This window comes from Nipponia nippon, unplaced genomic scaffold (assembly GCF_047370975.1).
Source record: "Nipponia nippon isolate SJK-2023a ecotype South Korea unplaced genomic scaffold, ASM4737097v1 scaffold_2, whole genome shotgun sequence".
Taxonomy (NCBI): Eukaryota; Metazoa; Chordata; class Aves; order Pelecaniformes; family Threskiornithidae; genus Nipponia; species Nipponia nippon.
In genome coordinates, this window is record NW_028262336.1 from 34,226,178 (window position 1) to 34,250,160 (window position 23,983).

Sequence of the window (23,983 nt, forward strand, 5' to 3'; positions counted from 1 at the left end):
TAACTTCGGGTGTTAGCTCTGAAAAGAAAGCAGAATGGCTGTAGATCTCATCTGACCCTTGAGAGAAGGGGAGAAGGTGGGCAAGTTTAGCTCCAAGGTGATTTTTCCTGCTTACACCCAAATAACTGAGACATTCTTGCTTCAACTTTTCATCAGCTCATTCCCGTACGGGACAGAAATCAGGCACAGAAAATATTAACTTGAGAAGATGAAGCTTCTGATCATCTGGAATGGATTCAAGTAATATTTTGGAGTGTTGCTGTCTACTGCCCTAGACTATAAAACAAGAAGGCATACAAGTTGAATGTCCCTGTCCCTAAGACAGCCAGCCACCCTGAGACTGTTGGTTTCTTATCTTGGGAGAGCACGGCGGAGGGTGGTTACTCTGCTCTGTGGTTTGTACCCCGGGAGGTGGCGCACATGGTTTGTTTTTCAAGTAGGAGAGTTTTGAGCCCTTTCACAGCAAATTCTGTTGTCTTGCTTGAATTCTATTAAAAGTACTTTAAATTTTTATCTTTTTTAAATATCCCACTAAGAAGATCCTTAACTTGGGGTCTCCTGATCATTTGATAATATCCCTCTTCCATCCCCCTAAAAGCCTCTTTTACAAAGTCCGTTATTTTTAGGCCCTGAGCTTTTATCTTTGAAAGCAGCATGGTGTATGCGCGTTGATAAATTTAGGGACTGGTCAACCAAAACAGCACCAACTGTTTAATATGGTAGTTTTATTTCACGCTTTGGAAAGCTAGCTGGTTTTCCTCCTCACTGTCCTGATATTCAGTAAAGCCCACCCATTATTATACAGCTCTGCTCACAGAGGTACTGTACAAGTTTTCAAATTTTTTCTTGTGCTTAAACTTCTCCAATGCTTCTGAAATTGCCATCATCTTCAGAGCACCCTCTGTGCTTCAGGCTTATTGAATCCAAAACTGTAAAACTGTCTGTTCATTCACACTTCTCTTGCTTATCTTTCCCCATTAAAGCTGGCTCATCTAGACAAAACACCTTTTGTGTATTAAACATGAAAGTAAGAATTTGTTGCAAGAATACAGCTTTTTTGGTAACTGCAGTGCAGTACAGACACATACATGAAGGTTTACAATTCAAGTGCCTGATGTAATTTTTCAGGACAACATGTAATTGTGATGGCCACTTAAACTGTAAACATTAACTATTCTTCCCTTTCTGCACCAAAACAAACTCTTTTTGAAAATAAATGGTTTGGATTTTTTTTTTCCTTCTAGAGGCTTACAAGTAACATCTGCCTATACCTTGACTCATCATTTGTTTTTCTAGGAAGTTCAATAGCATTTCCTAAGAAATACAGGTTATTGTAAAGATTAGAAGAATCTATGCTGCTAGTGTATACATAAATATTAGCATACTGGATTTTTATAGTTGTTAGCTAGAGATAAAACTACTTTTTATGAATGAACAAGGTATTGTGTTATTCAACTTATTTATTTTCACACACCCAGCATTGTTCTGATGTACTATGCATGAGAATACTACTTACTTTTCCTTTGGTTGAGTTTTTTTTAATTGCAAGTAAGTTTAACGTTAACTTCAACTTTCCGTATTCTTACTGTGTGAGATTTTCTTGTTGTTGTACATCTTGGACATCCTCTAAGCTAGTGTTTTATACTGGTTTTTAACTGCTGATGTATTTTTACGCAGTTTTCTAGTTTGCTTATATATTCTCTTTTATTGACTAACTTGTACCACCTTTTTCCCACACCGTCCGGCAATATCGACCCGCTGTGACTGCCCACGTCTGTTGCCATTCTGGCCCACAGGTAAGGTGATTGATACCTTTTTTTCTCTCTTCTCCCTCTCTAAAAGACAGGTCTGAAAGAAATCCAGCTCTCTCACTGTGTGTGCGGAAGGGGCTTCAAAAACGGATTTACTGTGGTTTTTTTGCTCTTTTAGAACGTTAGCATCACCTTCAGGTGACCTGAGCCTGTCATCAGCGGTGTCAGCCTGGGTCCCTGTTGAGAAACATGGTGTTGACAGAATGGATCAGCTAAGAGCTCCAGGACATACCACAGGATGTCGTCTCCTCAAGCTACAAGTGCTTTGGGATTGCTGATAGCAGGGACCTTGCCAATCCAGCTCCCTCTGGTAAATCTCTACTTGATTGAGTGGGCTTACAGAATTTTTTACATCCAGACTTGGCCATAGACCATGGGGGATTGCACAAGGTCTGTGCTAATAGGGATCTGTAGGCCTAATGACTGTTGCTGACAGCACCATTTCAAGAAAACAGACAACAGAGATCCCGTAGGATTGTGCAAAGCCATATCAAAGTATGCAGCATTTAATAGGATTTTCCTTTCCCTCTCATTTTGCCCTTCTCCCTACCCTTGCCTTCCTCTTCTGAAAATTTGTGCTGCTATGTGTTAAAGATGACTAGATTTGGGCCCATAATGTTTTAAGCTATTGCTGCTAATACTGAGGAAACTTTGCCAGTCAACATATTCTGTCTGGATGAAGTGCAATTGAATATATTTTCCTTGTTTACCTCTGGATTAACAAAGCATAAGAAAAACATGCAAATATGCCCCACCTGTGTGTTGTTTAACAGGCCAGCAATGTCCTGGGAGCTAGACTCACGAGTTTTACAGGTTTTCTAGCTTATCAACTGAAAGTAATCATTGCTTGCTTTTTGCCTTTTGTTGTATGATCCATTTTTGCATATTGGGGGGGAAGGAAGGTGTTAAGATTTTAATACCTCCACAACAGAAGTATCTAAAAGCTGTCATCTTGTTCTAAGTATTTGCTACTGGGTTTCATAAAGCCGTTCAAGGTATACCAGGAAAAAAAAGTCATTGTATTAAAATCCCTATTTCTCCACATTACTGTTCATGCTACCACAATTCAGGATGCTGAGTTTCTACCTGAATTATGGGCACAGGCACACAGTGAAGCATGGCTGAGTTACGGCAGCTTAAAGAACTGCTCTTCCATGTTGCCACCCCTGTTGTCCATGTGTAAGTTCTTATCTGTCCCAAGTCTTAGGTAAAATTAGTTAACTTAAACATCAGTTGCATATTTTACGTAGGTGGTCTGGTTTTTCTAGTAGCCCTTGAAGTCCTTGTGACCTCTACAAGCGAAGATTTGGTACAATATACTTTCCCTGCCTTACAAACTCTGCCTCCATTTTTTTAAATCATTAAATTCTTTTAACTCATCCTAGCAGGATTAAAAATACCTTGTTGGCCATTTGTTGATGAGTAGAAAACATGTGAATTAAATAGCTGTGAGGACTGGAATGACACTTCTGCTGATTTGTTAGCCAAGTGAGGTGGATACAGAAAATACCTCTGGAGGTACAGCAGCTCAAAAGGCAAGCAGGAACTTGTTCTGTTGTTAATTTTACAGTGTTAGTAAATGCCCATAAACTTTCTGTAAGGACTGTGGCTTTTGTGATGATAAGACGAGACTAATATATAAGCACTGTGTACGTGCATTCACTTTTTCCATTTAGTGTCTGCAAGAGTCATCTGCTTCCTGAGTAGATTTCCTGTGCTGCTTACCTCTGAAGGGTCTTACAGCCTCACAAGCATAGAGAGTGAAGATTAATGTTTTGAAAGTTTTTCTCTAAGCTTTCAAATTACAGAATGAATGGTTATAGAATAAGAACAGAATTGATACTTTGAAAGTGTTCTGCATCCCACATTTTTGATTAATTACTAAAGAAAAAAAAAATATCGTGTTTCTTTTGCAGACACAAAAGGGAGATACCTGAAGTAAAACATTTCAAAGTTTCCTAGTCCTTTGGTATTTAAAATCCCCTCAGCTAGAGAGCACTGGATCCCTGGGCTTTGGCAGGCAAGCGAACCAATTACTGTCTTGCCTGGTTTTGTAGCAAATGCCTGGGTGTAGTTTAATGTAGTTAGGCAGTAATGAAACTAAGTAACCTGCTACGTTTTTTTGTGGGTAAAAGCAGGTAAATTGGCAGTTATCCAATAGACACTGATCACTAATGATGGGGTTTTTTTCACAGTAAGGAGTTGAGATGGTGACAAAGCTCCTAGGGGCTTAAAATTTTTATCTATGGAGTCTGAGACCCACCGATGCTTATACAATGAATTTATTTCAAAATTAAATTATGCTGAGTCCTAGTTAATTTTACTTGCTTTAATAAAAGTAGCAGAATTTTTCGTTTGGCTACCACGAACTGTAGCATTTTGGGTTTAAAGACACATCATTTTGACTGTAAAGGCTAGAAATGCACTCTTTAGTAGTTTCAGTCATTTATTAGCAGAGACATCATTTCTGTTGTGCCGTCTTGCAGGATAACAGTTCCTGCAGAAATAATTCCATATTTGGAAAAGTAACCCACAGCAGTGTTGTCCTTAACTTTCTCTTGCCCACTCATAACTCCTTTTCCTTTTTGTCCTATGCTTTTCATTTCTTAAGTTTATTTGTCCCATGCTGCCGCTTTAATTATTCACATGCCTAGGTTTTATTGGATGTTGCTTTTCATTTGCCAAGCTCTAGTATGTTTGAAAATAAACAGCAGCAATTACTCCCTCAGGTTTAACCTGCCATTTATAGGATACTATAATATCCCACTCACAGACGAGGACAAGAAAGGTCTCTTCTCCAGGGACTGGAACCATTTATAGCTTCCATGGGCATCCTGGGAGGAAGGCAAAAGCCCAGTCTGGCTGCAGTCCTGTATGTGCCCTCCTGCAGGGTTTTATTTGTCTGTTTGCTGAAGTAAACATAATTTCTGTGCAACATTAGAGGCAGAGGGAACAAAGAAGCTTAAGAGAAACTAAATCACAGAGTTTTAAGAACAAATACTAATTCACAGCATAGTTCAAGCAATTTTGAAAATGAAATCCCTAGCTTCCTTGTTTGGGTTTTGCCCAACTTGGAGGTCTTCAGCTCAGTTTCCTGAATATGTTTGAGTGGCTACTTCAGGCCTTAGAAGTTGTCTTTGATGTGAGCTGTGATTTCCTTGGTCCAGGGTTAGGGCTGACTGGTGCTGGTGGGGCTCAGCGCCCACGCAGACCTGTAAACACCCATCAACCACAGCATGTTGGAAACTGGAACTTTTAAAAAAAGAAAAGCCAGCCCATGATGTGAGGCTCCAGTGCTTTTATCTCATCTGCTACCGACTAGAAAGCGTGCATTGCCAGCACCGTGCTGTAGTTTCTCACTCTTTACATCTGGCCTGGGAGGCTGGGGAGCGGGAGAGAAGCCAATATGTGCTGCCCCACGGTGCAAGCGCAAGCGGTGCCAGTTTTTTTGGTGAGGAGACGGGACCTGGCGACTGACCAAGCTACCCCACCAGGAAGGAAACGTCCAGGCAAGGGTGCGCGATGCCCTGCTCGCAGCGCCATCGGGGCCCACCACAAGAAAAGATGAACCGAGGGCTTGGCCCGGTGGGCTGGTGCCCTGGTGCGGCTTGTGTCATCCCATGGCAGTGGGTGGAGGAAAGAGACAGCTAAAACACCAGGCAGACCCTGGCCATTGCCAGGACAAAGCCCACTCTTACTTGCTGTTTGCTTTCTGGGTTTGGTTCAACAGACTTAAAAATAACTGGTTCATTTTGAGATTTGGGGGTAAACGGCTTTTCGAATGGGCTGCCAGGTGGTGTATGAGCCTTCCTTTTGATCCCGCCGGCCAGCTGGTTTCTTTCTGTGGAAAATGACTTTCAGCACTACCCTTTATGTTTGAGCTTTTAGGCGGCGTCTACGGTTGTATTTCCTTGGCTCAAAACGGGGTTGGTTTGGCCGACGAATCCTCCTTCCCCTAATCTCGCATGCCCTCTCCTCCTCCAGAGCAGCCGCGGCCCTTAGGAGGGCCAGGCCCTTCACTGCCGTTGCCAAGGTCATAACGTGAGGCCTCGATGCCACCCAGTCCACCCTGACACCACCGAAGGGCAAAGCGGCGGGAAGGCGAGGGGGGCGTCGCGCCTCCCCGCCCGCCCCCCGCGCCGTGGCTGCTCCGCTCCCCGGAGGTGCCCCGCGACTCTCCCGCCTCGCCCGCCGGGGTGGCGGCAGCAGCCACCGCTTCCCCCGGCGGCCCGCCGTGGCCTCCCCGTCAGAAGAAATCGCCCAGGGCAGCGGGGTGCAGGGCTTGGCCGGCGGTGCCCTGCCGTGCCGTACCGCCGGCGGCGCCGGGGCGGTGCGGCGCTGGCAGGTGGCCGCTCCCCTTCCCGCGCCGTCCCGGTGGCTACAGGACGAGGCGGGGGGTCGGTCCTGCCCGTCCCGGGAGGAGCAGAGGGACGAGGAGAAAGAGGGGCGGGCAGCCTGCCCCCGTCCTGAATCATGGGGCTGAAGCGGCAATGTGAGTAGCAGCCCCGCGGCGGCGGGGGCTCGCCCCGCTGCGTGAGGAGCGAGGCGCGGAGGGCCCCGGTGCCGCCGCCCGGTGCTGCCGGCGCGGCTGCCGGCGCCTCGCTCCCGCCTTGCGCCCTCCTCAGGTGGGTGCCCGGAGCCGCCCCGTGGCCGGCCGGGGGAGCCGAGGGCCCTCTCGCCGCGGGGAGGGGGCGGGAGAGCTGCTCCCGACGGCGTCCCCTGAGGCGAGCGGGGCCCGAGCCCCGGCCGGGGCGGAGGGGCCGATGCCGGGCCTCCCGGCTGGGCCCCTAGCCAACGTCTGAAAACGGACGGACACTCAGCTTTTTAGATTGGAATAATTTAAGCTCGAGTCTTAAATCAATTCTGTTAAAGTCCTGCTGCGTACGGGTGGGTGTGTATTAGCAAGGTGTGGCAGCGTGGGGATTTTAAGTCAGCTAAGCACAAAAAAAAATAATATTGTGCCTGCATTTAGTGCTTTAGTTGCTGCCAAGGGGCAAGCGAGCACCTGAGGGAGAAAGGAAATTGGGAGTTGCTGTAAGGTGGGACTGCTAATCGTCTTCTTTTCCTTCTGCTTTGCCGTCTTACGTGCCCTACCACGCCGCCATCCGCACTGTCCACACAGTTTCTTCTGCTCCTCTCGGCCCTCTTCCCTGGCTGGCACCATGAGCATTGCTGAGTATCTCTGGCTGAGTACCTCTCCGTGGCAGAAATGGAGCGAGGGAGGTTTGTGCCACCTGTCTGAGCACAGCAAGCCCCTCTGCGGCACACCGACCCCATACCGCTCCTCAGTGCTGAGCCCGGTAGCGTGCTGAGGAGCCACAGCCTCTAAAATCAGCAAAAGCGCAGTCTGGCTTTCGTGAATGTAGACCAGACTTTGCATTTTATAACTCCTAACTGCTGTGGATAGTAAATCTTAAGCTCTCCTAACAAATCTTAAGCTCTCCTAACAATCTTAAGTTTGTCTGAGCTTATGGCTTAGCTGCTATTGTGTAGGGTTTTATGCATGTCTATGCAGGTACTCAAAAAAAAAAGAGTACACATGTGCAGGATATGTAACCTCAGTAAACCTAAGCAATCCAGGTAGACCCAGCAGATAGCTTCGATGCGGTCCCCCGGTGCCTTCTGAATCCAAGAAAGCAGAACGAGAAGTTGATTGACAGTGAAAAAGTTTTCTGACAATTTTGAGAACTAAGTAGAAACTGTGCAGAAGAGTTGGTAAATGTATTCCTTAAACCTTAAAAGGCATATTTTAGAACCGTTTAAGAAGCTTGCAGTTTAAGTAAAATATGGAATATAATAACCAAAGTTAGACATCCTGTACTTTCTCTTCTACTTAGGCAAAATGCTGTGCTGTTGAGCCTATTTTGCAACAGAGTTGCTCCATAGTTTTGATGAAAACCAGTGCAAAATCATTGTAAAGATAAACCTGCTAAGCCCACAACAGAAAAAGCAAAACAAAACCTGACTGATGGTCTCATAGATCTTTACAATACACCCCACCCCCCTGAAAAAATAATCACTGAAGACTTTAAATAAACTTGTTGTAGTTTTCACTTAATTCTTCCTGGGTTTTGTCTTTGAAACTTGTGATTTGGTCTCCTTTACAAATTAAATATATTTTGTGTATAAATCTGATATTTTTTTAATATCCAAAAAGAGAAAAAGTAAGTTTTATTCTACACGGTTCCTGCAGCTTCCTTCTTTGTGTGTGTGAACTTTGTCCGTGTTCACATTCACTATATGAATTAAATGTTGGAGTAATGTTCAATATTATTTTAGTGCAAGTTTGCACCACTACTAGTGGTAGAGTGAGACAGATTTCTCTTAGGCTGAGGTAATAATTGGAAAATTTGTTATATCTCTGAAGATTCATTATATTACTTTCTCAATCTTAATCCTTTGATGAAAATATAGTAAGTTTCTCACAGTATCTTCCTTACAGTCACACAAACGCACACACTTATGACTCCTAAATACAATGACACAGAACATTTTAAGAGCTCAGATCAGTATCTTAAAAGGGTTTCCAGTCCTCTCTTTTTTTCTCCCCCCCCCCCCCCCTTTTTTCTGCTGCAGGAAATGAGGAACTGAGATTATTTGCAGAAGAACCTTCAATGTTCATAACAATCATCTGCATTCTTCCTCACTGACGTTCAAGGGCTGGAGTACAGCTCTGCTTCAGTTGTTAAGGATGACTGGGTCAGAGAGGGCCACGTGCTACTTCTGTTGCTATTATAAAGAAGAGGGAGTTCGGGTGATAGTACTGTGCGGTGTTAGCTTTGCCAGTCTGCGTTTTTTGCAGTGTTTTGTTAGGCTTTTTGTTTTTAAAGCTAGGTAGAATACAGGAATAACTACATGCACAAATATGGGATTGGGAGTAGCTAGAGAGGCAAAATCTTTACAAGAAAAAAGATCTGGTCTTTATAGTGGATTATAAATGGAACCTGAGTTAATGAAGTCTACTCTTAAGAAAAAAAGTCAAACTTCCCTCTCGCATGAATAACTGGAATTAGAGCCTCCAGACTGTGCGTGTTAGACTAGTGTGTCTGTTCTGCAGTAAAAGACACAGACCAATTGGGCAGAATTCATGGGAGACTGGTAGGACCTGCAAAACGTGACTTGAGGAGAACAAGTGAACAATTCAGCCTTATTGTAGAGAACGGGTAGGGCAGAAATCTTAACATTTATAAAAGGCCGTTCCATGAAGGAAAGGAATATCTTCTTGAGTGTAAACTGTTATAAGGAAGATTTAGGCTAGATAATACACAATATTTTCTAGCAGGTTGGCAAAGTGAACACACTGGATATTTTTGGACATTGGTTCTGTTGCACTTGATTTTCAGGACTGTGAAGCAAAAAATTTTCCTTTTCCACTTTAATGGACTGTTATGTTCAAGGACATGTTTCTTTACAGATCAGGAAGTATCTCCAGACATCAAAACATCAGTGTTTCAAAATTGCAGTGTGATATTTCCTTGTTTAGCATCATAAATTAGGTGGTGCATTTCTTCTAGTTCAGGAATGCATGTTAGCATTTCTGATGAGGAGGAAGAGGAGATATCCAATATGCAATTGATTTATATTTCTTCATAGTCAGGAAAATTGTGAATCCTGTTGTTTTCATAGTGTGTAGATGCGCTCATCATACAGTCCATGGAAACTGCGATATAACTGAGAGAAGGTGAAACAGTCACTCTAGTCATGTTTGAATGCAGTCAGAGCTCATTGTGTGAATGAGATTGTTTGGGCCTTCTTCAGTTATTTTCACCCAGCGTGTCAAATGAGTGAATGGAGGGAGTTCCCCATATGGTCAGCGTTTTAAATCATGCCTGTAGTGTCTGCCTATCACAAAAAATCAGTAGTAACTGCATACTACCTGTATAGTCAACTGTAGTATCTGGTACTTACTTTCCAGAGTCAAAATCCTACTAGGATTAAGTTGAACTTTATGTTTCTTTGGGGTATTATGGGTGTGGATGGAGGGAAGTCTTGGGGAGGGAGTTTTCTGCTTGAAGATCAAGGTTTAGAAATGAAGGGGGTTGTCAGAGATGGGAATGCAACAAATACTCTATTGCTGCATCTCTGAAGGCTGTGGTTAACACAGTATATCAGAAATAAAATAGCCAGTTTGTGTAGCAATGCCAGAGAAAATACAAGATTTTGTGTGTTGCTGTGAAAACACCTTTAAATCTCTGTAGTTGTCTGTCTTTTTTTTTTTTTTTTTTTCCCCTTGGCAGATCTTGTGAAGTTAGCAGGGCTCCTGTTGACATCGTTGGCTGCTTGGTACTTGGGATGCTTTCTCTCTGCGCTTGTACCCAAAGAGGCAATAACAGCATCTATGGCTAATCTTCGAGACATTGGAAAGAAACCAGCATTGAGGGGTGTGTAGTTGTATTTCTCTTTTTTTTTTTTCCTTATACTATATTTAATATTGTGTATTTACATGGTAAATGACAAATGGCTTGTTAGCTAATAAATGATTTGGTATGTGCTATTGTAAGAATGAAGTAAGCTGTGGTAAGTTAATTAATTAGTGCAAGTCTGAACTATTTCTTAGACACCGTCTTTGAAGAAACACAATGTCAGCCTATATTTGCCAGTATGCAAATATAATTAATTGAATAGTAATGTAAGAACACCTTATTTGTTTGCTGGCATATAAGCACAAAGCTGCAGCTGCAGCTTTGGTTCTATTAGATATATTTTACAGTTATGGTAAACTGTTGAATCACTAACCAAACTTTGTGATTAAATTCTCATTATTTCTTTCCTCTAATCTGACTGGGTGGCTTAATGTGTACATTCTTCTCGTTCTATGACTATGTTATCCTGTGAAAAAGGCTTAAAATGAGAATGATAACCATTAACTTCAAGCTATTGATAGGAATCCTTCATCCCTCTAGCCCTTGTTTCCTGTTATATGAAATAGCAGAAAATAATTATTCTAGATTCAAATCAGATCATACTACATGGGGCATTTTTCACTAAATAAGCTTGCTCTTGGTCCCAGCAGCTGTTTGAAAGTTAATGATAACTTAAAGCCCAGGCAAATCTGTGATAATGTTGCCATGATACTGGAAAATTGGCAGGATTGGCTCCTGTGTATATATGTCTGAGCTTAGCATGTTGACATTAAGTGATTCTTTCCATGTAGAAATTGTTTATGCAGCATCCAAGAAAAGGTTTTCTCATCTTTGTTGTTGTAGCCCCAGTCCCAAAAAGGCAGAAGTGTGATCACTGGTCTCCCTGCTCACCTGGGAACTATGCCTATCGGATTCTTAGTGGTGGTGGCAAAGGAAAGCTGGCTAAAATTTGTTTTGAGGATGAGCTGTGAGTACTAGTCTAAATTTAAATCTAAGCAAGTGCTTTGTAGTGTGAAGAAGGGTGTTTCATTTTGGTTCACTAGCAGCAAGTAAGCTCCTACCAGGGGGTTCCTATTCTGGTGATAAACTTCAGAATATATCTGGCAGTATGTAACTCTTCCTCCCCCGCCCTTTTTTTTTAAATACCTAATCTCAGTTTATTTTCATTTTTCCTCTACATAAGCAGCATTCAACTGTTAGTTTCAAGTATGATTTTAAATTTCATGGTGCCAGATAGCCAGTTTACAGTATATTGAATGGTCAACACCTTCTGAAAGTCCAGTTCTTTCATGGCTTTTCAAATTGGACAGGTAGAGTGACTTTAAAACCTTGCAATGATCTTTTGTGTAGATACCACACACACAGAATACTGCCACAAAACCACATTTTATCTTGGTTTTTTTTTTTTCTACTTTATCTTTCTGGCTGCATTTGTACGAAGTACTTTCTTGATCTGGCTCATTTTGAAAGACTGATTGTGCATCGCTGAAGGAAATTTATTGATATAATGTGCAAGATTTTTCAGCCATAGCTCTTGTTTACTACAAAGTCTTGAATTAAATAACTGAAGAAAACATGAACGTCAGAAACTGACTTAGCATTGGTACCTATAACTTTGGATCAGAGCTTCTGAATGGATGCATTCTACTTATAAGGTATTTATTTCAATTCCAGGCTTGTAAGCGAAGAGAAGGGTAATGTTGGAAGAGGTATAAACATTGCCATTGTGAATTGTAAGTAACAGAAAAAATGTTAGAGAGACACATACCTTTGTACTGCAATAATTTACAAAGGTTCTTGGTGGGAGTTGGGGTTTTTTTTGGTTGAGTTTGGGTTTTTCTTACTAGCTAGTATGGAAGGAAAGGGAACGGCAAAAATTGCACCCTTGATTCATGTTAAATGTAAGAAAAACAAATCTGTGTTTGAGACAAATAGTCTCCTGGATAAACAAAAGAAATGCATTCATAATCAGTATAAGAAAAAGGAAAATGTGTACATAGCAGCGATATATGTGTATTTTATTAGATAAAAGAACTGCTTCTTATGTAACATAGCAAAAATATCCATGATCTCCAGCAGTAAGACTCAACTTTCAGGTTCAGTCCTTGATAAAAGGTATCTAATGCTCCACTGATAAGGGGCAAGCAGTAACTGAGAATTGCAGTTCTGCCCCAAGGTACAACTGAGGTATAAATTCCTTTTCCAGACTTGGTCAGTGGACAGAAAGACAAACTCAAAGCTTGATTAATATTAAACTGTCATTATATGTCTTTGCTTATAGTGGGAGCTATTGGAAAGCAGAAGGTGCAGTCTGTTCCAGATCTGGAGGCACCATTTTAATTTAGATGAGTGGGAATGGTGATGAAGTGCAGTGTATTCAATAATAGATGCTGAGAAAAATGAATGCCTAAATGTTGTGGGGGAGGGGAAGAAAGGGAGTTCAGATGCACAGTCAAGTTGGCTTTGATCACAAAACATTCATGTTCCAGTTTTTTTGTCTCAGTATTGCTAAGCAAGATCTTAACCTTGTCTAAACTTGCATGATTTTATTGAAGTCACTGGGTTAAATTACCATAGACAAGAATCTGTTCCAAAATTTTTTTTCCCAGTTAACTACTGCATTTTTTTTTCCAATAAGGAATCATAAAAACTTTACTGGTTATAATAGGTAAACAGTTGAAAATGAGTTTTCAGCATATAGCTGTAGAGTAAGAGGGCAAATATTCATCTTGAATGCATAAGCAAGTTTATAGCAAATAGGAGCAGGGAACTCGCATTGTCTTTGCATCTGACATTAGTGAGGAAAAAGAAGTGATATATCAATTTTTACACATTTTTAAACAGCCATTTTCTTCATCACACATATAGTCATTTTAGCTACGCTTTCTTCTCCATCTGCAGGTAAATATGTCCATTATCTTGAACCACTTTGTAGTGAGACATATTTTCTACATGTCCTCTGATTAGATCAGTCAAGCTAACGACTGTGCTCAATAAGTTTCCTATGACATCAGACTTGTATTTTATTCCATGATAACTCCTTCTTCTCTGAATGAATATGGTCTTTTGTAAGAAGGATGACAGAACTATTAAGCCCAAGCTAAAAACACAGAGTGAGAGAGACAGAGTTGTGGATTTCTGCTGCCCTCACTACAGCCTTTTCCATTTTTTTGTGCTCCCTACTCAGAAGCCCAGTTCTAGAATGCTGTTTTACCACTGACAGATTTTTGCCACCTTTTCCCCTCATCAGTACGATAAACCTGCCATTTAGAGTCCTATATTCAGAAGAATTTGCCTTCATGATTTTACCACATATGGATCAAAGATAAGCCAGGAATCAGGAACTGCTGGATCTTCTCACTAGAAATGAGCTGATGCACTCTGAATGGAAAAGATCCTCTCATGTAGCAGGGATCCAAGCAGGGTCTTGGATAACAAAAAACAATTAACTCAGTTGGCATGGATTTAGAAATTCGAAAAGTATTTCCAATTGTACCTGTCTTGTTTAAACAAAGATAGCCATCAAAACAGCAGCATAATTAATGATGAATATGGACCAAAATGTTCTGGAATTACTACCTGTTTGCATGCCCAGTTTCCGATACAGTAATGATGAGTGTTGAGTTTCTGTCCACTGAGATTCAAATGGTATGAAAGCTTGCACATCTGAAATACTGCACAGAATTGTATTAAGCTCATTCAAATAGTCTTAGTCTTAACCTATTCTCCTATTTATGGTTGTGACCTAGTGTAGTGTATATATAGATATAAAACATGGACGCACACAGTAAACTGAATTTCTTCTTTAAAATGAAAAGTAATATAAGCAATATAATATAATATAATATAATATAATATAAATGATTCAGAGACTACATGAACCCACATATTCTCCCTAAATCTTAAACTTACATTATTCCATATTCCTTCCAATTTAAAAACTTAAACAAAAGAAAACTCAGAAGCCCAATAATACACAAAATTAGAGATGCCTAGCTTTAGCTGAAAACACTGTATATGCTGATTGAATTTAATAATTTTTGCTCATATTTACACAACTTTTTTTTTTTAATTACAGATAAAACAGGAAAAGTTACATCGGCAAAATTTTTTGACATGTGGGAAGGAGGTAGGGAAAGGAGTGCAACAGAGCTTTTGTTAGTGTTTCAGCATTAAGAAAGGACTTATATAATTATCCTGCTCTTTCAAATTACTATGATTGCATTATTGACAGGGATCAGCTAGAAACAAATAGCTGTTGTCTTCATAAAACATGCTCTGGCCAGATCTGATGACAAATTTTGCCTGAAAAGCTGTATTTCTCCTGTTGGTTGAGATAGTTAATTGTCTTTTTTTTTTAAATTGTCTTGCCTTTTTTTTTTAATTGTCAAATTGCCATTTTTTAATTGTTTGGGGTTTTTTTCCTCCATTATTTCAGTCTGGTAGGAATAGCACTTAACCAGGTACCACATCCAGATACTTCAGCAAAATTCCTTTTCCTGACACATTTTATTCTATTTTAGCTGTAAAATCATCGTAGGAAATATGCTAGTCTGTCTCTTAACATCCTTCCATGTAGCTAGAAAGATGGTCTACTTTAAGAATAGCTTTTAACATGTTTTCTAAACTTTGAACGATGACAGTTTCCTCACCTATTAGTAAGGAGAAACAGAATGCTATGCGGCACTGGAAGCTGATTCTCTGACCACTTAAAAATGCTTGTGACCTTACGTGCGTGAATAGAAATCACATTGGGACTAATCATGGGGCTAGAATTTTATATATGATATGTAGACTGTAATGTCTCCAGGGTGCCTCTTACATTTTTTTCGTATGGAAAACAAGTGTCTTCTGTATGTTTAGCAATTGCAAAACCAATAAATAGCTTAGTGCTGCAAATAGGCTGCCACTTAATGAAAGTGGGTGTACAATGGGGTGTGTAACTCAGCTCTGCAGTTAGCATGGTAGTAGGAAGCTCACAGAATAGCAATGACTTCTGGGTTATTCCATGCTTTGCTTGCATGTATAATATTATGTGAGGTAAACATAAGAAACCATCTATATACTTACCCTGGGCATAAATGGCTTTTGTAGAAGGTCAGAAGTATCTTTGTTTACTACCAGGAAATGCAGATCAATCCATGCTCTCCTAGTCTTCAGTGACAGCTAGCAGCTTTCTGCACCTTTCAAGATTAGGCCCTCTGCCTGTAAACAGAAAAATTGCCTAATTAGGTCTCATTTTGAATAAACAAGGCCAAAAAGTGAAAACAAGTTGAAAGTAGGTGGAATGTGATGTGTGTGTAATGAATTATTGGTTGTGTAATTGATTCAACAGACCACTCAGGAGAGATGGTGACTTTCATTAAAAATGCACCAGAGGGGTCCCTTCTTTTGATGGTCACTCATGATGATGGAAGCACCCGGTAAGCAAGTTATTCATGACAGGCTGAGGAACAGAGCAATTGATAGCTTGAAAATCACTATTGCATAATGGTGTAAAAGAATGGTAAATTTCACTCTATAGTCAGGGTTGTCCTCTTGTTTCCTGCCTAAAAGGTTTTGATTCCACATTCGTTCAGTGCTTGCCCGTATGGGGTATGTTGATGCTTCCAAAGATGGATAGATAGTGTTACATTTCTTTAAAAGCACCAGTTGTCCTCATAAAGGACATTGCTATTAGCTCTGGGTCACAACCTTCTGTTAAGAAAGTATCCACACCTCCAGTTATAATGTATCTAGTTTGCATTCCCTCCTACATCTTAACCTGAGTTCTTCAAGTGATTTCAAATCTTCATGGTTTTTTAGTTGAATTTGTGATATGGTAATTATACAGGGAAGGACTTAATCATTTGGTTGATAAGCATTTAATGCCCTTGTCCTTATTTAAGAAGGTTTGAAACATCAAATAGTATTTGAGATACATTTTTCTTTCTGCTATGCTGTTACAAGCAGGTTGTATTCACATCAGGGATGTAGAGAGAAAGAAGAAATAGAGTTTTGCTCTGTGAGTTTAATGGCATGCTACTAAGACAGCTCTCAGGATTTTTTAAACTTCTCGTTGTTGCTTTTGCTGACCTACTAATGTAAAGCATGAATCAGCTGTGTTCTTTTTCAGCATTTTTCACATCCTGAATTTTTAACACTTTTTTTTTCCCAGGTTGAAAAATGATGCCAAAAATTTAGTAGAAGGGCTGGGAAGTAAAGAAATACGGAATATGAAGTTCAGGTCAAGTTGGGCTTTTATAGCTGCCAAAGGCTTCAAGCTGCCAGATAATATCCAAAAAGAAAAGGTCAGGTTAATTTTATTTTCACTTTGTATTTGTCTGTATATCAGGTATAACCTTCAGGTGCAGATTTCTTGGATTGGCTATAACTGTAGTCTGTTCAGTAAGCCTCAGTCATACAAAGCAAGTTCTCTAAGGTGTCATCATTCTTTGCTTTGGATCTGGGCCATGTACAGTACTGACTTCTACCACACCAGCACTGAATCAGCTGTAGACAAATTTCAGAACTGACCAGTGATTCTAGAGAGTCTCAGTTTTGAAATGTCCAACCTGACATGCTGTACAGAGACTTACATTTTCTTCTGGAAGGACAAATTCCAAGGACTTCCTAAAAATAAAGACTGTTTTTATATGAAAATTAGGCTGTCTCAAATTGGCCGTGCAAATATAGCAATGCTTGCATCACAGAACTTTTCTGAATAACTTGCCCTCAGGCTTCAGGAGGACTAAAGATACCATTTTTATATCAGATTTCTGTTTGCATCTGTCACCTTGTTGTATTCGCTTTCTATACCCCCAGTAGTGCTTGTCTGGATGACAGCAAGGCAGACAGAAATGAGAAAACCCAATACAGAGGTCAGTTCCCTGGATACTGACTCCCTCCAAAGGCATGTGAAACTTCCATATTTTTTTTTCCCAGAATATTGTTGCAATCTTCTTCACATTACAGAGCTTCTACAGGAAGAAGGTATTCAATTTAGTGACAGCCTTCTGGGAAATAAATAAAGCACTCTGTGCAAGAGAGAAACTGGTGGAATCTTCACCCATTATATAAAGCAAGATGTACAACGTGCTACTTAGCTTCCTGGTCCTACCCCGTTACCCCCTTCTGTTGTATGAGGTTTGACCAACTATTTTGTAAATAGAGAACCAAATATTGATTTTTTTTTTTTCCTAACAGATAAACCACTCTGACAAGAACAACAGATACGGTGGCTGGCCAGCTGAAATCCAAATAGAAGGCTGTATCCCAAGAAACCTGATCTGAACAAATGCACACCCCATAAATAAAGATGATTCTATGTTTTTATATCTATGACTCTAGTAAATTGCCTCCAGAACCCCATAAGCATCTGTACACTAATTGTAAAATAAGTCATATGCACAGTTTTTCATCTTCCTTTCCTCTGTGAGGTTTTCCTATAATCTGAAAACAAATAGGTATTTTGATGACAAATGGAAATAAAATACTTTGGTTTGGAATTACAATGTTCAGTAAGTCAGTCATAAAATACCAGGATTTTTGAAAGTGAGTATACATTGTCATTAGTAATTTTAGGGGTTTGGGTTTGTTTATTTGTTTTTAGTATATGTTTTCTTTTGGTTCCCTTTAATATGCAAATAGAACTTAGTCTAAATTGTAATATAAAATCACTAGCAATCAATCAAATTGTTTTGATGTTAGTTAATTGGTAATGTCGCTTCTCTTCAGAAAAAGTATGGAAATAGCAGTTACGTTTGTTGAGCTGGTTTTGGTGATGTTGACAACGTGGAATAGTAATGATAACATGTAAAGATCAAGTTACTTGAATTATTTTACCAAATTTAAGTTGCAAATCTACATGGTTTGTTTTAATTATTTTTCCTTCCTGTAAGTTTAACTTACTTAAAAAAAATGTAGTGACTTCATGCAAGCTTAAGTGTTACTCATGCTAACTAACTGTAGAATCAAACACATGATTGTAAGGAAACTGTAGAAGCCATTTATTCAGTTTCCCATTTTCTCAAGCACATCAAGTATGCCTGGAGACCTTTCTTAACTGGTGTTTGTCCGTCTGTCCTTCAGAAGCCTCCCATATGGCAGATTCCACAGCTTAAGCTGCTTCCTGTAGCATTTCGCTGTTATTCTAGTTATTCCCCAAACACACTAAATTAACCTAAAAGGACCAAGCCAACTACACGGAGATTAACTCATCATCATCCTTTTTATGCCAGTCTATTACGTATCTGAAGACTGTCCTCATCAACTCTCTCATCCCTAGGCTGAACGTACCTGGTATATTTTAATCTTTCTTTACATTTTTCTCAACATTAAAACATTCATTTAGCAGCAACTTTCTTAACATGCTGTGCTTCAAATTGGTCACAGCACTCTATGCAGCTACTTGCGAGCATTCCACACTCCAGACTTCGGGCAAGAGAAACCAGAAGTGGTGACCCAAGAGGGTGGCTGCCAACAGCCAGATTCAGTCTGCTCTTGCTGTCTGTGTCGCCTGGTTGAAGCCCTCTCAGTGATGCTCCAAATCTCTACCCTCGTCACGGCTGCCACTACCTACTTGTAGTCACTGCAGCTTTCTGGTAACATGTCCCCCACCAGTCCCTAAAGCTACATTTGCTGCTACCAGTTTGCGAACTGCTCCATAGCCCAGGGACGCTGCCAAAGAAAGCAGCTAAATTAGTTTGACTCAATTTGACTTTGGCAGACTCACAATGGTTGCTCCTTATCACCTTGCTACTGATGAGGTGGTTACAAATTGAGTACTTTAATAGCTGTTTCAATATTGTTCCACATTTAATCATTCTTTTGTTCTTTTTGCTTGTTCATCCTACAAGTTGTGTAGGTTGCAGCCTCATTTTGGTATTTTACACATCTAATAGTAAATGCATATCAACTGTTGTAACACATGCTGAACTTGGCCTCGTTCTTGAAACCTAGGGATCTGGATGGAAGAGCCAAGGTTCGCTAGCAATTGCAGGCTGCTTTGCAGTTAAGAAAACTTCTCTGCATCTCCCGCTGCTCCTTACACACGTGTTTTAGCAAGAGAGGAGAACTATCATAGGTGTCTAGCTTCCATGTCAGCCTGTGGTGGAACAGAGCTGCTGTGAAAATACTTCAGTGCTTATTCCTTGGGAGGTTTGAAGCAGCGGGTTCCAGGTGCCTTGTGTGTGCTTCCTAGGGATGCTACAGCATTGAAGCAAAATCAAACCTCTCCTGTGCTTTGGATAAAGTGATCTAACCAGCTGTACATTAGTGTTCCTGTCATCCAGATCAATGCCAAGACATAGGACTTGTGTATGTTTATTTTCTGAAGTGTACAGCTTTATGTCACCAATAATTTATTCAGGCAGTGTTCATGTTACTGGCAGAACATTTATTCCTTTACATTGTAATCACCCTTTGTTACATGCCTGAATTATATAAATAACATCATTATAGTACTAACAGTTGGCAATCCTCAGAGAGCCAAGCTCTGAGACAGTCCTCGAACTCTGTGCAGTTGGACAGTCATTGCCTTCTACTCCAGGCCACAATTAATCTGACATCAATTCCAATTAAATGTTATGTCAATTTCTGTTTAGCAATTACCATGAAGTGTGCAAGTACTCCAAGTCCACCCTTTACATACTTTACATTCACTCTGTTCTTTAGAAATGGTCAACAGTAAAAGGTGCATACTCATAATATCAGTCACAGATCAAACCACTGAGAACCTTTCACAGCACAAGTCCCTGCAAAATATTAACTCCATCGTGTTTTCACTTTTTCAGAGATGCAGCTGAGTCATTTCAACAAGAGCGTTAATAATCTGCAGTGTTGAGCAGCTGTCATCCACTTTGTTCTTCTTTGCTCATGCCACAGTGTTTAAATATGGTAGGCAGAGGAGCCTCAAGTACTTTGATCACTCTCTGATCAAGAAATCATGGAAAAGTGGTCACTTCAGCAAAAAAGGTGCCACTTTTTCAATCACTTTTCAGAATAGAAGCAATCTTACAGAGAGTTGGTCTGAAAGTGGGATTTGGACTTTGCACACACAACTTGGGCACTTTTAAACAAACTGCCTTCTAAGGTAGAGTGAAAAGCTTTTTCATGGACCTGTAAGTTTGAAAAATCAATCTGGGGAAATGTTAAATAACTTTGGGTTTCAAAATAATCAAAAGACCAGCAAGTTAAATGTTTAATTTTATTTGGGGGTGAGGCCACAGGGTGTAGGATCCCTAATGCAGATCTCCTTCCTTACCTTCTCTGTCACGTGCACTACACCACAGGCAAACACGAGCGGTGGAAGTCCGTACTGTCAATGCCAGCTGACACTGACAGCCACAAGCAGGAGGAAGAAAGCAATTTGCTGCGCTCTCCTGGGCCGGGTAGGTGCTGTGGTCTTCACCATGCCTTGTGAACTACTTCTGGGTGGTTCGTACAGCATGCAGGATCAGCACCGTGAAATGAGGTTAACGCCTGCAGAGCAATTAATCTTTTTCTAAACCCTAGTAAGTAAATCCAATGGGAAAACATGAGCTTTAGACATTACTCAGGGCTTGGGTTTGTGTATTTAAAAGCAAAATGGCACAGCAGGTGGCAGCAGTACCTTTCCAGATCCTCTGCATCTGTTTGTAGAAGTACCCGACCGCTCTGAGGTTACCTGGGTGGTTTCCTGGGCAGACACTGGAAGGCACAGACATGGGTGGAGGCCACCCTGCCTTTCGCTTGCGGCTAGGAGGGAAGCCAGCAGCTTTGCCTCTAAGGTGCCAGATTTCCCTTTCCTGTGCTTTGCCAGTGGCAGGCTCCCATTTCAAATCTCCCCACCGGCACCTGCCTGCTTGTCGGCATTCCTCACAAGAAGTGTTCAAGTAGGTCCCCCATATCCCCTGACCATTTAGGTAGATGTTTTAGATAGAAGCAATTAGAAAAGTTGCTATCATTCCCACTTTCCCCTCCAGTGTGAACATGGCACAACCAATTCCATAAAGTACAAAGTACCTGGACAGAAGCCCTTTTTTATCTCTCCATTTAAGAGAATGAAAAGCATTTCAGGATCTTGACATGTCTCTTAAAAATCCCTGGATCCCTGGCAGTCCAATTTGATGGCAGCGGTAGGAAATATTGATCAAATAATAGGTAACATTTTCAGGTTCTCAGTGGTAACTCTTTCTTTAGGTTCTTTGTCTAATGTTATCTACCTCAAAGTGGGAAGTTTCTACTATATTTAAAAGAAAAATATAAGACAGGAAAAGTACTTCAGTGAAAGATGCCCTTTTGCAGGCAGGCTGTGCTTAAAGCAAAACTCTCACTGACTGCAATCCACTCAGAAGAGCAAAGAGAAGCTGATGCTTTTACTTATACATAACGCCTGGTGGGAAGTAATATACGAGTGTCATATCTCTGATCTCTTCTTAGCTGCAGGTGAAATGCTGAACTATTACTAGAATTCAGGGGATTAATATGGGTGGTTTTAATAATGTTTGAGCGACAGCAATTTCTCATTTCCTGGAACTCTGAAGTTTTGATTTCATTTCTCTGTTGGGTTTGGGTTTTTTTTGTTTGTTTGTTTTTCTTTCTTCTTTCCAGGGAGATTTTTGCAGCTTAGAAAATGTAGATTCTCCCCTTCAAATACAAACTTTACACTAGCAGCTCTAATATGACTTTTTCCCCTCTTCCAAAGGCAATAGCATAGAGACAGATGCTTCAGGCTGGCCCAGTCTCCATTGCAGGTCTCATTAAAAATAAAAAAAATACTTTTTTAATAGTTATATTTCAGCCAAAAGCAATACACTTTTCAACCTTGTACTTCTGATACAATTCTTCATATCGTAGAATCGTTTAGGTTGGAAAAGACCTTTAAGATCATTAAGTCCAACTGAAGTCCAAATCTGATGCGGTTATGCTTTATATAGATGCTTTCTCTCTCCTGGGCATTTCCTACCAGAGTTTTTAGGAATGAGGTTGAACTTCTACCTTCTCTCTCAGGCCAGGAGGTCTATGACAACCTGGACTTGGAAAAAAGGAATGAGGTCTTGAAGTAAGACTTTCCAAAGGGTTGTTAGTGCTCTGAGGTCACACCTGACTATAAGTTCCAGTTTTGCTCCCATCCTGGTTCACTGAATAGCATTGTGCCATACAATCAGATTTTATTGCCTGCAAGGACTACAAGTGGAAAAATTAGACCTTGAGTATCTCTGGATTTTGCAGCCAGAACAGAAAACACCATGTACAGCTAGTTTCTGATTTTTCTTCTAGTAACTTACAGGACAGAACTGGAGCCCAGGAGCAAAGCTGTGCTTTCTGTGAGACTTGTGTCCATCACAGTGGTCCATATCTCTGGATGTTTAGTTAATAGCTGAAGTCTTTACTTGCCATGTTGCTGCTCACCAGCTAAGCACACATTCCTTGCAGCAGATGAACAGGTGCTCAACAGTCCCAGATCAGCAGTCTTTTGATTTTTTGATGCCACTGTAGGAAAAGATGGAAGAGAAAGACCACTCCTCCTCCATCCTCACCTCCTCCACATTCATGAGGGAGATTTCTGTGTGATGTGAGGTATTCCTGCTCCACTGTGTTTTCCCCAGGGATGCCCGCTGCAGGCACAAGATGGCTTGAATGGATTGGGTCCTTCCACAAGAAACCTTCAGCCCTAAGGATAAGTCCCTTCTGCAGTAAATTATTGCCCGCTCTGCTGGGGCCTCAGTAATTTTCTTGAGAAGGAAATCTAGAAAAAAAAAAATCAATAATTTTCAAGTAAAAGGAAAGGAACATATAAGAAAAAGGATTCTAAAATTCACAAATTAATTTCCACTTAGAAACTTTTCAAGTCATTGGGTGGAGATGAAAAAGCATAGTTAAAGAAAATGCGGCTATCACAGAAAGTAACTGTAGCAATATGGAGCTCAGCAGACTAATGTAGGCAATGCTGAGCCTCACTCTGCTCCAGCTCAACTGCTGCTAAAGTTGGTTTCAGGTCAGCCCCTGAACTTTCTCATCTGCCAGTGGCTTTCTGGTCTTGCAGTACAGCAAAGCTCCCAGCAATAGCACTTACCACAGCATCATGCAATTAGCCCCACAGTTTACTGAAGAACTGGAGCCTTAATCAGTCCTGGAGAAGCATGGTTCTTGAGAACAAAAAATAACAGACTTTTCCCTCATTTATTTTACTAGTTCTTGGTAAGCATTGTCCTAGCAGCAAATAATCTTTTCTAGTATGAATTGTTCATTGATCATAATTTTAGTCCTTTCCTCTTGCTTTCTTTTTATGCCTGTAATTATGCTTTGTCATTTTAAAAAAAGGAAAAATTGGAAATATACCAACCCTGATATTGCTCCATCTGAAAAAGCATTTAAGCACACAGAAGCACAGCTGCTCCAGCTGGTACAAGTGTTAACCCTGATTATCATCTGCTCCAGGAAATGGTATAGTGATGTAAAAGGCAAGATTTATCTTGATCCTCTGAGATCTGAACTGTGCCATTTACTAAAGGCTATGGCATCTTATTTTATGTCTTCAGCTTTCCTGATTTTTCCTACATCTCTTCACATGTTTCACTATGCTCTGATTAACACAGTAATTAATTTCTTCCAGGTTGCTCGCAAATAGTCATGGTTTTAACAAAAAGTGCTGAGAATCCCACCATTTATAACCACTACCACCACCAGCTGTACCCTCAGCTGAGCATGCCTGGCTCCATAGCAGAGGTGGCAAACAGGAACCTGTTCACCACCCAACTCACTAATGGTCAATTAAAAAAAAAAAAATCCAAAAAACCCCAACCTGCAGACCTGGACACGGACAGAACTGGTTTTACGGGGAGCAAA

At 40.7% G+C, this 23,983-nt stretch overlaps 1 protein-coding gene across 8 annotated transcripts; it reads left to right on the top strand.

Annotated features, from left to right (window-relative positions):
* The first annotated feature begins 674 nt into the window (after positions 1-674).
* FAM3B (FAM3 metabolism regulating signaling molecule B) lies at positions 675-18,971 on the top strand. 8 transcript variants are annotated; one of them, XM_087758840.1, is made up of 9 exons: positions 675-819; positions 1,930-2,119; positions 10,043-10,192; positions 11,018-11,141; positions 11,849-11,907; positions 14,253-14,303; positions 15,510-15,597; positions 16,332-16,464; positions 17,360-18,969. In XM_087758840.1, exons 2-9 carry the CDS (start codon positions 2,050-2,052, stop codon positions 17,444-17,446), a joined length of 762 nt encoding a protein of 253 aa, XP_087614966.1. In that variant the 5' UTR covers positions 675-819; positions 1,930-2,049; the 3' UTR covers positions 17,447-18,969. The 8 variants fall into 8 exon arrangements, with proteins under 8 accessions (XP_087614966.1, XP_087614969.1, XP_087614968.1 ...); XM_087758842.1 differs by lacking the exon at positions 675-819 and adding an exon at positions 1,489-1,548; XM_087758841.1 differs by lacking the exon at positions 675-819 and adding an exon at positions 1,747-1,796.
* Positions 18,972-23,983: the final 5,012 nt, after the last annotated feature.

Bases quoted from the DNA above. Each gene is read 5' to 3' on its own strand.
- FAM3B (XM_087758840.1), top strand. From the start codon at position 2,050: ATGTCGTCTCCTCAAGCTACAAGTGCTTTGGGATTGCTGATAGCAGGG. The intron at 2,120-10,042 runs TGGTAAATCTCT...TTTTTTTCCCCT, and splicing joins CTTGCCAATCCAGCTCCCTC to TGGCAGATCTTGTGAAGTTA. The intron at 11,908-14,252 runs GTAAGTAACAGA...TTTTAATTACAG, and splicing joins AAACATTGCCATTGTGAATT to ATAAAACAGGAAAAGTTACA.